Source organism: Phoca vitulina, unplaced genomic scaffold (genome assembly GCF_004348235.1).
Source record: "Phoca vitulina isolate PV1807 unplaced genomic scaffold, GSC_HSeal_1.0 scaffold13, whole genome shotgun sequence".
In the NCBI taxonomy this organism is placed as follows: Eukaryota; Metazoa; Chordata; class Mammalia; order Carnivora; family Phocidae; genus Phoca; species Phoca vitulina.
In genome coordinates this window covers 21,125,904-21,143,180 of record NW_022589716.1, presented here as the reverse complement: position 1 = coordinate 21,143,180, position 17,277 = coordinate 21,125,904, and the positions used below count along the sequence as shown (strand labels likewise).

General features: G+C 42.6%; 1 protein-coding gene across 5 annotated transcripts in view; it reads left to right on the top strand.

Moving 5' to 3' along the window:
• ADAMTS9 (ADAM metallopeptidase with thrombospondin type 1 motif 9) overlaps window positions 1–17,277 on the top strand; it is a 161,562-nt gene that overhangs the window by 58,839 nt on the left and 85,446 nt on the right. For all 5 annotated transcript variants that reach the window (XM_032411699.1, XM_032411696.1, XM_032411697.1 and 2 more), the window contains 6 exons: window positions 5,590–5,756; window positions 5,849–5,978; window positions 6,594–6,720; window positions 10,208–10,418; window positions 10,929–11,093; window positions 13,486–13,650. In XM_032411699.1, the coding sequence (XP_032267590.1) occupies window positions 5,590–5,756; window positions 5,849–5,978; window positions 6,594–6,720; window positions 10,208–10,418; window positions 10,929–11,093; window positions 13,486–13,650 (965 nt within the window). The remainder of the gene's footprint in view (window positions 1–5,589; window positions 5,757–5,848; window positions 5,979–6,593; window positions 6,721–10,207; window positions 10,419–10,928; window positions 11,094–13,485; window positions 13,651–17,277) is intronic.

The following is a 17,277-nucleotide window of genomic DNA, read 5'->3' as shown; positions in this document are numbered from 1 at the left end:
AGAAGCAGACTCCTCGCTGAGCAGGGAGCCCGACGCGGGGCTCGATCCCAGGACCCTGACATCATGACCTGAGCCAAAGGCAGATGCTTAACCGAATGAGCCACCCAGGCGCCCCATTGTCTTAAGGTCAGAGGCTGTGTCTTTATATCTTCAGCTCTTGATATAAAGCCTACACATATATGTGCTAAGTAAATAATTGCTCAGCTGTTGAACAGCCACTGCTCATGTCCTCTTTACTGAGGATTTACTATGTGCTTAGTGGGGGATGGGATTACCATGGAAATAAACAAAATCGTCCTTTCTTTGAAAGACCACAGAGTCTTACTTAGAATCATTTACTCAGTGGCTGGATCAGCTTTTCCCTACCCTCTATATCCAAATGGGTGGTGACTTTATAAAAGAATTAAGAGAGTTCTTGAGGGCCCTTTGCAAAATTATTTTTTGGGAATCCCACATTTCGCATTCCACCGCTGAGAAAAATAGGTCCGGCATTTTTCTGCGTGCCCTGGGTTATAAATTTGAACATGTGGCCGTCGCTATGGCCTTACTACTTCCTAATTAAATCCAGCAGCATTGCATGCAACCTCCTTTATTAATTAATTTCCTGAAAGCTGAAAGCCATGCTGACCTGCTTCTTTCTTCTCCTTGAAAGGGAGAAGGATTCTCCTCTCTTCTGCTCCTTCTTGGAAAAATCTCTTTCTAAGTAGGGGCCTCAGTTCAGTTCAACTTCATCAACCAGGCCAGGCACCTGAATTGGGCAGGGCCTCCTGATAACCTTTTATTCCTCACGGGAGGTTTCTTAATCTCCTTGGAAAGAATGAAAGCAAAATTAAAGAAGATTTGTCACCTGGGAGAGGCAGTCTGGGGTAGTCATGGCCCTTTAGTGGACTATTATGGTAAAGTCACCTGTTGGCAAAAGAACAACTCTCTGGAAGCAAATGCAGAGAGTGCAAGCATAGATGGCCAGTCACAGTTCACTGAGTGTGAAGGTCGAGACCTCAGGGCCTTTGAGCCTTAACAGTGGCTTCTTAACAAGTGAGGAAGAATATGACATCATCAAATCCAAGGTGCGTAAACATTTACTCTTGGCTTGAAAGAGCTGCAGCAAATGCTCTAAGAGGGTTTTTCACACCCACAGCTGTTCCGTTGCTAAGGCATCTTCATCCTTGTCCGTCCCATTTTTTTAAAGGCCAGTCAAGCCACAGTCTTTCTGCATGTGCTGGTGAGGGAGCAATTTCCAGGAGAGAAGGCCTTTGTAGCAACCCAGCTCTGATGGGTGAAATGGGGGGGCGGGGGACCAACCCAGGAAATTAGCTCCCCTAATCGCGTTAGTGGAAGGTTGGGCAGTAGACTGTCTTTTGCAGGAAACTATTTGTTTCACAAGGTATCGAAGCAGAAAGCCTCCCTGTCAAAGGCCATCCTTTCACACAGGCCCTCCCTCCTGTTGGGTTAAAGCCAAGTTGCACCCAGAGCCACCATGTTCGTGTTTCTTTAGGAGAAAAAAGATCCATTTCTGTGATACTTCTTTGTCTCCAGTACACTTAGCTCTTGATTAATTGTGGCAATGGGAAGACAGGAGTCCATTCAGTTTGGGATAAATCACGAAGTTCATTTCCCCTGATGACTCCTTTCTCCTTCCCTCCTGACCATCTACCGGGAGAGGGAGCATGCAGAGAAGGGTAAAATGCCCCTAGTTGGCATAAGCCCGAGAGGAAGCCGGGAGACGTTGGAAAGGAGCCCCAGAATTAACCTACAACAGACGATTGCTCTTTGAATGCGCACAAAACTGGATTATCACTTAATTTACAGGGCATGTGACATCTCATTTCCCCCATTTTGGTGAAATGTCAGCTGGGTAGCTAGCATGCGACCTCACTTGAAAGAAGTGGGTGATTGTGTTGGCAGCACGTCCGGCTGTCACCATGTAAGTGACCCACATTAGAAGGCAGCCTCAGGATGTCTGAGGGGCCACCGAAACAACCTCGCCTCCAGTCAGTGACCCATTGAAAGTCCTGCCTCTCGCATGGCTGGTGGGTCTCACGCTACAGCGGCCGTAGGGGAAACAAGGTTGTCAGAGCTTTACACTGACAGAGAAACAGTTATTTGGCTGGAAGCATTCTGTTCTCCTTGTCATAAATGTCAGGTCCAATCAATCACTCCTTCTTTCAGTGTCATTGATTGAGCACCTACTATGGGCCGGGATCTTTCTTGGGGTTACAAAAGTGCATTTTCAAATGGTCGCTTTCCTAAAGAGGCTCACGTAGTCTAGAAAAACAAATGACTTAAACTGTTAAAAATCTTGAGCTAAACGAATTTGATTTCAACTTGCGTATAAGAGAAAGCATGCATGAATTCATTCACTCATTGAACAGGTACTTGTTGACCTCGTTCTTAGAAAACTTTAGTGGTTAATAGGCTCTGGAGACAGACTTCCCATGAGTGGAAGCCACCTGGCCTTGGGAGAGTATTTTAATAATATTTAAGTCATGCTTTGCTCATCCCTAAATTAGACAACTGTAAAGGTGTGGCAAAGAGACAGTGCATATGAAGACATTATGAGCTGCCAGCAACCACAGCCCATATGCACTGTCTTGTGTAATGTTCGTAACAATCCAGTAAGAAACTCATTATCTAGAGAAAGGAACTGAGGCTGAGAGAGGTTCCATAACTTACCCAAGGTCACATAAACTTGTCAGCAAGTGGGAAGAATTGGAATCGTTACTGGTCTGACTTCAGACCCTACGCCCTTAATCACTTCACTTTCCTGCCTCAATGTAGGAAAAGGTATGGCTGCATGGCGATATAAATGACTGGGAATTGAGGTTTATTGGTGGGAGTGAATGGGAAGGCTGGGAAGATTACGCTAAGGAGTTTGAAGTCAATTGTATAGGTGGGGGGGTGGCTATCAAAGGATTTTGAGTTAAGAAGCAGCAGCTAAGATCTTGGAGGGTTTGTGTTTTTAAAAGCTTTTTCCCTGCTGCCACATTCTTTCCAGCCATTTCAAATGAAGGCATCTCATTCTTCCCTCAAGACCAAAATAGAGCTTACATGAGTGGGTATGAGTGAAGTGCTGGATTAGGGACAGAATTCAGTGCCCTTAATTACCGATCCTAGAAAGAGTAGTACTTCCATCAGTATAGTGTCCAAATGAGTGAGCTCTGTGAGGTGGCCATGTCCAAGAGAACAAGAACCCTGCTGCTGCTGAGCCACTAAGAGGATTCCAAGCTTCCTCAGCCCTCAGTCATCTGCACATAAGGGGACAATACCGACTTTCCCGAAGTCCTCTAAACCTCTTCTGGCCTGCCTGGTAAGAGGCAGGCTATCACCTGCATCAGTGAAAGACGGGTTAGGATCTGGCACACACCTCAAGCATCTTGGCTCCCTATCCCGCAGCCAAGACCAGTATCACTGACATGATGCTGAGGCAGGATGCCGCCAACGCTTTACGCTCTGCGTAGGACCAGCTGGTTGACATTGGCACCTGGGATGACACCTGTTTGCCACCCGAGTTAAGTTTCCACATTCCTTTTATTCACTTAAATACATGGCCTGTGCATTTCAGGGTTCCCTCCCTACTGAGATTTGCTAATTGTGAGCAACTTACAAAAGGTAAGAGGGCCTTTTTCTGATACTTAGTTCAGGGCCCAAATGTTTATTTAATAGCTCTGATTTATTGAGTGCTTGTTCATGTCAAGCCCAATACTCAGGAGGATTCATTATTCAAGGAGTGGTAGTACTGAAAAAAAAACTAAGTGGTACTCACAATAAAACCAAAATTTTATAATAATAAATACTAGGGGGAAAAGATATGATTAGGATTTTATCTGGAGAAATTCATCAAAAAGCATGAAAATAGATTGTTTTTTCTTATAGTAAACAAAATTATGTTTTCATGTCAACCATGCACGGGTTTTTAGATTATAGGATAATGCAATTAATAAATATTCTTACCTGAGTTTTCCAGTTAAATTATGTGATAGCAGAGTAGTGCCTTCTTTGCTTAAAGTTGGAATTTAACAGTAAAACCTGAAAAGGAGTCATTTTTATGAAAGCTTTCTGGGGCTTTATTCACTTTCTTAATAGTCTCCCTTGACACTTAGATAAATAAATCATTTCTTCTGAAGCAGCTGTCATTATAGCTTCTTGGTCCATTTTATTTACTTTTCCTAAGTTTGTAACCAGTCTAATTTCATCAAGTTCTCAATTGGCCAATATTTTGACACTTGACTCCGGTAGTTCTCTAACATGAGCTTTTCTGATTGTTTCATCTTTTTCAAGATCTGCAGTAGATTCATTCATTTTTCTAAAATAAAAAAGTATTTATTGATCATGTGCCATGTGCTCTTTTTGAAGCTGAGATATAGCAGTGAATAAAAGGGTCCAAAAATCCTTGCCCTCATGGGGCTTACATTCTTGGTTGGGGAGAGAGAGCATAGACAAAGTGTTATGGAAGGAAATTAAGGTGGGAAATGGGATGGCAGGTATGGAATCTGTGCTGGTATTAGGAGGGGGTTGCAGTTTTAAAGAGAATGGTCTGGGAAGGTGTATTAATTATCTTTTACTGTATAACAAATTATCTCAAGACATAATGGCTTAGAGTAACAAATGTGTACTATATTCCAGTGACTGTATGTCAGGAAATTGAAAACAGCATAACTGGGTGTTCCTGGCTTGAGATCTCTCATGAAGTGGCAGTTAAGACTTCATTTAGGGCTGTGATCACATCTAAAAGCTTGATTGGGACTGGCGGGTCCACTTCCCAAATGCCTCATTCAGATGCTGTTGGCAAAAGGCTTTATTCCTTTACAGGAAGCCTCTCAGCAGGGGCTGCTTGGGTAACCTCACAATATGGCAGCTCAGCTGGCTTCTCCCAAAGTCAGAGAAAGAGCAAGGTAGAGCTACAATGCCTGAGACCTGGCCTTGGAAGTCACACTCTGTCATTTCCTCAAAATCCTAGTGATTACACAGTTAGTATTCCAGGTGGGAGAGGACAACACAGGATGTGAATATCAAGAGGCAAGGACCATTGGAGCCATCTTGGAGGCTGATTGAGTGACATTTAAGATGAAAGAGTGACTGAAAGAGTGACATTTAAGCATTATGTTGGCCATGGATTTTCAGATTCCAATATCTGTCCAAAGAAGACTAACAAAGATTCAATAGGCTCAACTAATCCTAACATAAAATAGGGGTATTTGCATGGGAACCAATTTTGTAAATGTTCGGTTCATTAATACATATGTTCAAATCATAAGACTGCTGCTTCTATCTGTAATACTGTAATGTGGGGCTTGTATATCAAACCCCACACTAATTAGAACCCTTATATTTCATTAATATAATTACAAGGGTGGGTGTTTTTATCTCCACTTTAGAGATGAGGAAATGGAGACGGGGAGAGGGAAAATGAGTTCCCAAGGCCACATAGCTGGCAAGTGGCAAAACTAGGATTTGAGTCCATCCTGTCTGACTGAAAAATAGATATTCTTTGCCCTCCCAACTCTCTGCCTTTCAAGAAGAGCGCTATTTCGTATTTCAGGCAGCAAGTTATCAGCAGCAAATCAGTGAATACTCTTTTCTCATCTACAGCTTTATCAAGCAGTAAAGGTGAATTCTTGCTAAATGGAGACTTCGTTGTCACAATGTCCAAAAGGGAAATCCGCGTTGGGAACGCTGTGATAGAGTATAGCGGGTCCGACAATGTAGTGGAAAGGATTAACTCCACAGACCGCATTGAACAAGAACTTTTGCTTCAGGTGAAAACTTGACCATGAGTCCATGACCCTTTCCTTCCATGTGGTGTCACCAGACCTGCAAACATCTTCTCCATTTTGTCTGCTCATCCTAGGTGTTGTCGGTGGGAAAGTTATACAACCCCGATGTGCGCTATTCTTTCAATATTCCAATTGAAGACAAACCCCAGCAGTTTTACTGGAATAGTCATGGGCCGTGGCAAGCATGCAGCAAACCCTGCCAAGGTATCTACTTTTCAGTTGAGTTTTGGGGTTTTGAGATACTTTTATTTTAATTCTTTTTATTTATTTTTCTTTGGAAGCAGCCAAATGCATGTAATCTTTAAAACTTTCTATCTGCATGAATTCTCTGATCTCCTTTCTCTGCATCTTTCTGGTTATTTTTGGAGGGCAAGTTGAACTTTTTAAGGGATTCAGGATATGTTGGGCTTCCTCTCCCTAAGAGATTTATATACATGTGTGAAGCCAAGCAAAATCAGCTCTGCCACTTTGATTTTCCAGAGACATAGATTTAGTAGTCATATTATGTATCATTTATCTCATTTCCTTTTGTCTTAATTAGGAGCCAGCAAATTATAGCCAGTGGGCCAAATCCAGCCTGCTACCTGGCTTTTATAAATAAAGTTTTATTGGAACACAGCTATACCCTTTTTACATATTATTTATGAGCATCTGCTCTTGCCCTATCATGGCAGAGTTGAATAGTTATGACAGAAGTCATATGGCCCACAAAACCAAAAATAGTTACTATTTAACCCAGTACAGAAAATGTTTGCCAGTCCCTAAATAGTTTCTGGAATAAGTTACTTTCTCTGACTAAGGTTTTTCCTCCTTGCTTAGGGGAGCGGAAGCGAAAACCTGTTTGCACCCGGGAATCTGATCAGCTTACGGTGTCTGATCAAAGATGTGACCGGCTGCCCCAGCCGGCGCCCATTACCGAACCTTGCGGCACAGACTGCGACCTGAGGTGAGGCCAGTGCGTGTTCATGGTCTTTACTCTGAGCTGTGAGGGTCTTGCAGGAGGGAGGAACAGAAGGAGGAGACAGTGGTCTTTAGTTCCCCTTCCTTGCATTTCTGTGAAATAAGCTTCAGCCAATTTTCCATCCTTCTGAAACCAATTATCCAAGACATATGCCTGCGGATTTCTTGTTCTTCTCCTAAGAATTAAAAATAGCTAATAGAGTGTGGCATTTGCCAAAAGAAGTTCTCATTTCACCCTCACAAGTCAGTGCTAGGTATTGTTAGGATAGAGTCACATGTTATGTAAATGTTTGGTACGAATGTCAACAGAAAACGGGGAAATGTCATCTGTCTCAAGGTACCCGTATGTTGTTCTCTATACACCCAGAGTGTATATCACCCAGCAGAAGAAATCTTATGCATATGAAAGTTGCAGTGCCCTAATGTAAAGTCATGGAGGGAACTAGAAGAAAATCTTCATGCAGTTGTCTAGATACGGAAAATACTCTGTATTTAAGAAAAGTCTAAATCTGAGGCAAGAAATGGTGAGCAGGTTCAGAATTCTAAAGCTTTCCCATTTACCTGCAAGGTTGGCTGTGTCATGTTTGAATATTAAATAGCCTGCGCCTTGCTTTGTATACTCTGAATGTCAGTTAAGTGCAGGTAACATGAGTTGATGCTTTAATTCGCCTTTTACGTAAGAGAAATCAGCAGTGTAGAGTGGTGTGGGAAATTGTTAGGATCTTACCATTTGTAAGTGGCAAAGTGAATACTTAAGCAGTTCGCAGGTTCCACTTCACAATGCCAAATCTTATCCAATGGCATTGACAGCCTAGAGTGCTGGAGTGAAGATTGTAAGGCCCTCTCTAGGCTCCAAGAGAAAAGAGGAGTGCTGGGATCAATTAGTAATGTCTGTCATGCAAGTAGGTGGGGGAGACATGGCATGAGGGCCACATCTTTGCCAGACCTGACCTGATGGCTTTGACTTCAAAGCCCAGGCTCTCTCCACCCCCTGTACTTCATGTCTACCCAGCACCTCTGACCTGCTTATTCATGGGCTTGTCACAAAGCATTGATAAGTCATTGAGGAAGAAAAAAACCCAAGACATTAAAAGGCAGACTATACAGTATTAATTTTTTTATAGGTAACTAATGTACTTATAAACCCATTGCTTCAGCCAATTGAGTTAATTTAGTTAAATTAGAGTTAAGGTCTTTTCAGAAAAATAATTAGTTATCTGATTGCCGAACTGAATTACTCACAAAAAAACCTGACAGTCGCTGTCATTGTGGTTCATACTAATTGTTGCTGAATAGCTATGAACAACACTGAAAGACTGGAGAGAGGATTGTTACTGATGGATCAAACTCTAAATAATTTTCCCAAAGCATGTCTGTGGAACACGAGTTCCATGAGATGATTCATGGTGAACTAGTATGTTTGACAAGTCTTCCCACCTCTCTCCTCCCGTGTAGACATGCACCGTATCAGTTAACATTTGGAAGGCCCGGAGAAGTTCTGAAATATAGAAACCTGCTTAAATCAGTAGTGCCCAAATTTATTCCTAGTATTATTTATTCCCACAATGCCCCACACACCCACAGAGGCATACACATTTCTTGTTTCCACTTATAACAAATACTTTGCTTCTCTGAAATACAGTAATAAAATGCATTGTCGCATGAAAGGAACCAAATGAATTCAAAACCCTGGAGTTGAGACCCCCTTCCAGGGAGAGAATATGAAGCAGACAACAATAGCATTTTGAGAAGAACTTTCCTAAGGCAACGCTGTGACATTTCCATAGACTCTTCCAGGTTCTCTGCTCAAATTCTGAGGATTGTGTGAATATCAGAGAGACTCTGTTCCACTTGATCTGCTGGTGTGTTTTCTTGTGGGGGCAGGACTCCTGCCTCCCTTACCCAGGATGGATAAGCTTTCCACGAGAAAATGGTGATGAAGGCAAAGAGAAGGTAGCCGAGAATCAAAGAGCAGATGAAAGTTCCAGATGCCTCTGTGGAATTGGACCACATTTTTGCCTTGCTTCCTCAGGGAAGTGAGAGTTCGCCCAGATTAAACTTTGACAGGATGAGATAAAGCATTGTTTTACAGTCCTTCATTTAACGTGTTCCGGTTAGAACAAAATCCCAAAATACTGTGTCACTCTAATGGAAAATCGCAGTAGTCCACTTTGCATGCCGAACGTAAAAGGTGGTCAACTCTGACCTACTTTTAAGCATTTGTGAGAAACTCCAAGATAAGCATGTGGCCAGTACTCCTTATTGTTTCCCAGTCCTGCCCCTGGACAGATGTGGATGGAAGAATTCTTAGGGCATCCGTATTCGGCAAACTACCCAATTTCTGAGAAGTAGACAGTTAACAAGAGTTAATTCAAATGAAGATTATGAAGAAATTATCCTTTTTGGATTGTTAAATTGAATCAACAACCTACATTTTAAGCTTATTTATTTATACTCTTCTATTCAGTTTAAAATTTTTGTATTTTAATTTGAGCACTGACCGTATTTTGGGGGCATTAAAAGAGTAAGTCCCACTTTGTGCATAGATGCTGATAATGGGGAGGCTGTGCATGTGTGGGGACTGGGGCATATGGGAAGTCTCTGTACCTTCCTCTTGGTTTTGGCACGGGCCTAAAACTGCTCTAAAAAAATTAAGTCTTTAAAAAAAATTGTCTAATCAAACTATATAGACTGTGGCCCATGTTTAAAAGGAACTCAGTCTTTATTCACAGAGTTTGGCACACTTGAAATTCACAGTTACAGGCCAATTATCCATTCCTTTATTAAGTCACAGGATGTTCACTGAACACGTTTTAGCATGGCCCATATAAAGGAGGTTTTCTACAGAGAGTTTCCAGTGGTGGTTCTCTATCAGAAGCAGCCTTCCTGAGAAATGAAATGCTGAGTTGCATGAACCTTTTAAATATAAAATTGCTTTTTTTGCTCCGTTGAATTCCAATGTTTTCTTCTTTTTGGTTGCTTGAATTTCAGATTGGCTGTATCAGGGGAGAATCTTCACAAAGATAGGACCTCTGACTATCACTCTGTGACTTCCATGTACATTGGCAGCCATGAAAAATACATGGATATGTTGGTTTAAAATTGGATTTCAGTAACTGACTGTGGCCTTGGGTTTTGTGGTATTTGAGTTAAGGAAGAAAAAAGAACTCCATTCTTCTACCAGTTGAAAATAGATAGGACAGGGGCGCCTGGGTGGCTCAGTTGGTTAAGCGACTGCCTTCGGCTCAGGTCATGATCCTGGAGTCCCAGGATCGAGTCCCACATCGGGCTCCCTGCTCAGCGGGGAGTCTGCTTCTCCCTCTGACCCTCCTCCCTCTCATGCTCTCTGTCTCTCATTCTCTCTCTCGCAAATAAATAAATAAAATCTTTAAAAAAAAAAAAAGAAAAAAGAAAATAGATAGGACATACATATTTAACAGAAATGTTGGTTTCTCCCCATTATTCATGCATAGGTGGCACGTCGCCAGCAGGAGTGAATGTAGTGCCCAGTGTGGCTTGGGTTACCGCACACTAGACATCTACTGTGCCAAATACAGCAGGCTAGATGGGAAGACTGAGAAGGTTGATGACAGTTTTTGCAGCGGTCACCCCAAACCAAGCAACCGGGAAAAATGCTCAGGAGAATGTAACACGGGTGGCTGGCGCTATTCTGCCTGGACTGAAGTAAGTTGGTTCTCACTCAATGAGCATCTTCTTCTTGGATGCTAAGTCTGATTGGTTGATGGTGGCTAATCAACGAATTAATCAGTAAGGGCTGCATTGAGAAACCCTATTTAGACTGTATGGAAAAGAGTTCCATGATTGATTTACAATGCCTGACCTCATTCTGCAGAAAAGAGTACCATGATCAATTTGGAATGTCTGATTATATGACACTGAACATGGCGTGTGGAAAATTGAGAGTGGTGGGACAACTCATCTAATCCCTTTCTCCATACCCCACAGGCCATTTCCAATTTTATTTTCTTATGCTTATTCACTAATATTGACTTTAATATAAACCCGGTGAATAAATGGATAATATGAACAGATACTCCCCAAATCACAACTAGAATTGGATTGGTTGGGTGGTTGTTTCTTAAGGGCTGAAAGAGACAAGGAGGCATAGCCAGGACCTTGACCATGCTAGAGAAGAAACTTAAAACAGTTTTACTCAGCGTATTTTCCTTTCAGTGTTCGAAAAGCTGTGATGGTGGAAGCCAGAGGAGAAGGGCTATTTGTGTCAACACCCGCAATGATGTCCTGGATGACAGCAAATGCACACATCAAGAGAAAGTCACCTTTCAGAGATGCAATGAGTTCCCTTGTCCACAGTGGAAAACAGCAGACTGGTCAGAGGTGAGATAAGAGGGCTCTTATTTCCCCTAGGTCATCTTGGATACCCTAATTCTGAGTCTCTCCAGCTCTCTTCAAGTCTGCACCTGCTGAACTCTTATACCCCCTCCCCTGGATGAAGCAACCGAGGTGCTCAGTCTGCCCCAGGACTGTTGTGCGGGACATGACTGGTCCACTGGTGACCCCGGAGGCACGGTGGGTTTGGCTGGATCACCCACTCCGATTGCTTCTGTTGGTGATTTCCTATCTCTCCCCGTTCCTCCTCTTTGAGCCCCCACTAAGTCATTGTAAAGGAAAATAAGGGCTTTATTAATTTCAAAGCTGTGCTGGCTTAGAACTGAAGCTAAAGAAAAAAGAGGTTTCCTATTTTCTCGTCTGTGAAGTAAGAGAATTAGACCCCCAGTAAGTGGCCTGACTTACCCATCCAGTTGCTAATGGAAACCTTAGAAAAGAAAGGACTAGTTGAGTGTTCCAGACTTTTGCCTCTCTCCTTCCTTACCTGATGAAGCCTAAGGCAAACCCTCATTGCTTAGCACAGGTGGCCCCAGGACAGCAAGGGAAAGAAGGTGGAGCCTCTTTCTCACTTTTATGGTGCAGTGTTAGCTGTCACTATTAAGCCAGCCCAGTGAGATTCGCACGGCGCAGGTGACTGCCTCAGCCTTCCTTCATGGGGGCGAGTGGGAGGGGACAGAAGCTGCCTGACTTATGGGCCAAGTCAGGAATGCGGGGAGAGAGGTGTTTGTTTCTCTGCTACAGTTCTCTGCCCGTTTCCTTATCTCAACCCTGTAAGCACAGTGTTAACTGTTTACTTGCAACAGCAAATACAATACGAATCCTAAAAGGGTATTATTAATGCCCCTGAAATGGCAGACAAGCAAGTGCCTGTGACTAATGGTGTCTCATATCCACACAAGTGCACAACAAACCTACTGGGTTTGTTCTGTCAGCAAATTGCCTTAGCTTCAAAGCTAGTGTTTGGGGTTTAAAAAAAGACGAAAGAAGGTCATGGGCTAGAGTTTTACCTCGATAGGCTAAGAATAGCTAAAGTATCATTTTGAATCAAGTAACAAACCTTTGCAAGAAGACTTACTAAAATGGAGGTGGGAGGACATCAAACTATATATTTAGGATGACCCAACATTCCTTAGCTTAAAAAACTGAGAAGAAAACAGCAAAATGTTAATAATGAGGATCCCCGGGTAGTGAGGAGATTTTTTTGATTATTATAGTTTTCTCTTTTACGTGTTTCTGTATTTTTCAAATTTTCTACAATGAGCATGGATAATGGTGATGATATTTAACATTTATTAAATGAACATATGCTCAGCACGTTACTTGGATTTTTTTTTCATTCAGTTTTCACAACTCTGCAGTAGACACTATTGTTGTCCCCTTTGTACAGATGAGAAAACAGAGGTACGAAACCGTCACTTGACTTAGTATCCGTAGCTGGTTGTATTGGGATTAAAACCCAAATTGGTCTGACTCATAAATTCCCCACACTTAACTCCTATGCTAGAAAATCATGGATGTTGTTTTATAATACAGACTGGCCCTGACTTATAGTGGTTCAACTTAACAATTTTTTTTTTACTTCAAAATGATGTAAAAGCAATATACATTTAGTGGATATCGTACTTTGAATTTTGAATTTGGATCTTTCCCCAGGCTGGTGATAGGTGGTCCATACTCTCTTGTGCTGCTGGGCAGCAACAGCTCCCAGTCAGCCCTGCGACCGAAATCACATGAGGGTCAACAACCGATACACCTACAACCATTCTGTACCCACATGACAGTTTTGCTTTTCACTTTCAGTACAGAATTCAGTAAATTACATGAGATAGTCAACACTTTATTATAAACTAGACTTTGTGTTGGACGATTTTGCCCAACTGTAGGCTAATGTGAGTGTTCTGTGCACGTTTAAGGCGGGCTGGCCTCTGCTATGCCGTTCGGCTGGGCAGGTGTATTAAGTGCATTTTCGACTTGGGAGATTTTCAACTTACGCTGGGTTTACCTGGATATAACCCCATCATAAGTCAGGGGAGATCTGTATCTCATGGTGTATGGCCGTGCTGAGTTTATTCTGGGCTTGACACTGTCCCAGAGCCTTTATAAATACAGAATGAGGTGAGGGAAAGAAAGGAAGGGAGGGAGGGAGGGAGGGAGGGAGGGAGGAAGGAAGGAAGGAAGGAAGGAAGGAAGGAAGGAAGGAAGGAAGGAAGGAAGGAAGGAAGGAAGAAAAATGAGCCTTGATATATTTACAAATTGCTATGAGAGAGAGGAATGACTGTGGGAAGAGAGCACACCTGTTCCTGCTAATCCATGAATAATCCCTGGGAACCACAACACATTGTTCAGAAACACCCCTGATTGGCTGTGCTCTTTATTACAGTGCCTGGTCACCTGCGGAAAAGGGCATAAGCATCGCCAGGTCTGGTGTCAGTTTGGTGAAGATCGATTAAACGATAGAATCTGTGACCCTGCGAGCAAGCCAGCCTCCATGCAGACTTGTCAGCAGCCAGAATGTGCGTCCTGGCAGGCGGGTCCCTGGGGACAGGTATTTTGAACGATAAAGTTCTTAACTACATTCTTTCCTTCTTATCTGGAGAGGGCTTGCAGAGGGGCATTCCAGTGGTGGGGATTTAACTGCTGCATCTTGTGACTTGCACTATACCTCCGTGGCGCTGGATGGAGCACAGGAAACTCTGCAACCATTTTGCCCCAGGTCTGAGGATTACAGCTTGCCCTCCTGGAGCTGATCATTCCCTTTGCAGACACACAGGCAGCTCCTCGCCCTGGGGTTAAAACGGTAGCTTGAGCACACGTGCGGTTTGAACAAACTCACAACAGATCTCTTGTCTGGCTGATGTTATCTTCTAGCGTGCTGCTGTGGGGGGTCGTTACAGAATGGGGTCCAGAGTCTGGACTGGGATTTGGGAGGGAGGCTTGGGCTCCCCACATCATGGCTCCAAAGCTCACCTCTCATAAATAAGTCAGACCCTTCCCACAGAAGTAATTTGATCAAAAGTTGCAGAATCATTTCACTTTGAAAGACTCTTTTCCGAGTCCCCTAGTCTGGAAGTCCCACAGTCTTAACCTGAGCTATTCTTAAAGGAGAGAGTGAAAGTCTCTCTTGGGTTCCCATTTGAGAAGCCACTACTCTGGGAATTAAGTCCTTCCTAATATAGAAGCAAACACGTCCTGGGTCCTATATAAGCAGCACTCCGAGTTCCCAAGAGAAGCAAAGCAGTGTCTGCCATCACTTACAGGATCTCTTGAAGAATAACTCTCCCCCCACCTTGCCCAGCTACAGCAACTCTTCTAGTGTGTGTCTTTATGCATGCAGTAAATGGGAGCAGCTTTATCCCTGCACCCTTACAATTTCTATCAAATTGACGCTCTTCTGAACCCTCCCATCCACAGGCAGAATGGCTGAGTGTGTCTGATGGCACTAAACAGGGAGAATCCCTTACCCTTCTAAGTCCAGCCTCCTTTTTGTCTGCATCTGCATAGCTCTCAGGGAATAAGAGAAAGAGAAAGAGAGAAAGAGAACCCAGCTCAGAATTGCTATGAAGATTTGAGTGTAACATCTTTTATAACTGATGGGCCTATTTTTTATCTGTGTCTACACCAGACCAATCCTAGCAGAGTTGTTCTTCCTTTTACTGAACATGCAATTTGGGGTGACAAACTGGTATATATATATATATATATATATATATATATATATATATATATGTAATACTGGTATATATATATATATGTAATACATGTTCAGAAGAGAAATTTTGCAAAACGTAATTTAGCAAAAAGAGCAAAACTAAACACACTCCTTAACTCTGCACAGATTACTGGTATTGATGCATCTGATTTTCTTCTAATATTTTTAGACTAATATTAGGAGTGTACTTAGTCTGTGTTTTTTACTTGAAGTAAAACATATGTCACACAGCTAAGCAGGTTCAACGTGAACAGCTCATTGGCTTTTAGTGTGTTCATAATGTTGTGCAGCTGCTACGTCTGGCTAGTTCCAGAACTTTCTCATCACCCCAAAGTACCCAGGAAGCTATTACTCCCCATTTCCCCCTAACCCCTAGCCCCCGGCAACCAACAATCTGCTCTCTACTTCCATGGATTTACTTCTTCTCAGTATTTTGTGTCAATGGAATCATACAATATGTGACCTTTTGCATCTGCTATTTTTCATGTAGCATACGTGTTCCAAGGTGTGTATTGGAGCACATATCTGTACCTCATTCCTTCCGGTGGCTGCATGATAGTCCATTGTGCCGACGTACCTCATACGTCTGTCCATCCATACCTGGCTGGACGTTTGGATTGTTTGTACTTTTTGGCTCTTGTGAATAGGGCTGAGATGACTATTCAGGTATGAGTGCTTGTCTTAGTACCTGATTTCAGTTCTTTTTGGATGTATCCCCGGGAGTGGTATTGCTGGATCCTGTGGTAAGCCTGTGTGTAACTTTTTAACAGTTTTCCACAGAACCTGCACCGTTTTACATTCCTACCAACAACACACAAGGGTTCCAATTTCTCTGTCTGTGCTAACACTTGTTATTTTCCCCCTCCTCAATTATGGCTCTCCTGGTGGGAGTAAAGTGGTATATCATTATGATTTTGATTTTGCATTTCTCTAATAACAAATGATACTGAGAATCTTTTCACATGCTTGTTGGCCATTTGTATAGCTTCTTTGGAGAAGTGTCTATTCATGTCCTTTGCCCATTTAAAAAATTTGTAATTATGGTCAAAAAACATATCACATCAAATTTACCATCTTAACCATTCTTTTAAGATTTTATTTATTGAGAGAGAGAAAGAAAGAACATGAGCTGGGGGAGGGGCAGAAGGAAAGGGAGAGAGAAAATCTCATGCAGACTCCACCGCACTGAGCACAGAGCCTGACGTGGGGCTCAATCTCACCACTCGGAGATCATAACCTGAGCCAAAGTCAAGAGTCGGACACTTATCCGACTGAGTCACCCAGGTGCCCCCCCATCTTAACCATTTATAAGCATACAGTTTTTTGTTTATTTGTTTTTGCTTGTTTTTTTTTTTTTTTTTAAGAGATTTTACCTATCCACTTTAGAGAGAGAGTGGGGAGAGGGGCAGAGGGAGAGTAAGGGAGGGAGAGGGACAAGCAGATTCCACGCTGAATGCAGAGCACACTGGGCTTGATCCCACGACCCAAGATCATGACCTGAGCTCATGACCCCAGCAGAAATCAAAAGCCGGCTCAACTGACTGAGCCACCCAGGCGCCCCTTAAGTGTACAGTTTAACAGTGCTCCTTTTCCTATTTTTTAATGAGGTTGGCTTTTTGCTGTTGAACTATAGTTGTTCTTTATATTGTGGGTTTCAACCCTTTACCAGAAATTTGATTTGCAGATATTTTCTCCAGTCCCATGGTAGGTTGCCTTTCCACTCTCCTGATGGTGTCCTTTGATGCAGAAGTTTTTAATTGTGATAAAATACAACTTGTCTATTTTTTCTTTTGTTGCCTGTGCTTGGGGTGGCATATCCAAGAAATCATTACTAAATTCCATGTCATGAAGATTTTAGATAATCTTTTCTTCTCAGAGTTTTATAGTTTTAGCTCTTATGTTGAGGTCTTTGAACTATTTGGGGTAATTTTTTTTTTTAATTTTTATTGTTATGTTAATCCCCATACATTACATCATTAGTTTTAGATGTAGTGTTCCATGATTCATTGTTTGTGCATAACACCCAGTGCTCCATGCAGAACGTGCCCTCTTTAATACCCATCACCAGGCTAACCCATCCTCCCCCCCTCCCCTCTAGAACCCTCAGTTTGTTTTTCAGAGTCTATCGTCTCTCATGGTTCATCTACCCCTCCGATTCCCCCCCCTCATTCTTCCCCTCCTGCTATCTTCTTCTTCTTTTTTTTCTTAACATATATTGCATTATTTGTTTCATAGGTACAGATCTGAGATTCAACAGTCTTGCACAATTCACAGCGCTTACCAGAGCACATACCCTCCCCAGTGTCTATCACCCAGTCCCTCCCACCCCACCCCCCACTCCAGCAACCCTCAGTTTGTTTCCTGAGATTAAGAATTCCTCATATCAGTGAGGTCATATGATACATGTCTTTCTCTGATTGACTTATTTCGCTCAGCATAACACCCTCCAGTTCCATCCACGTC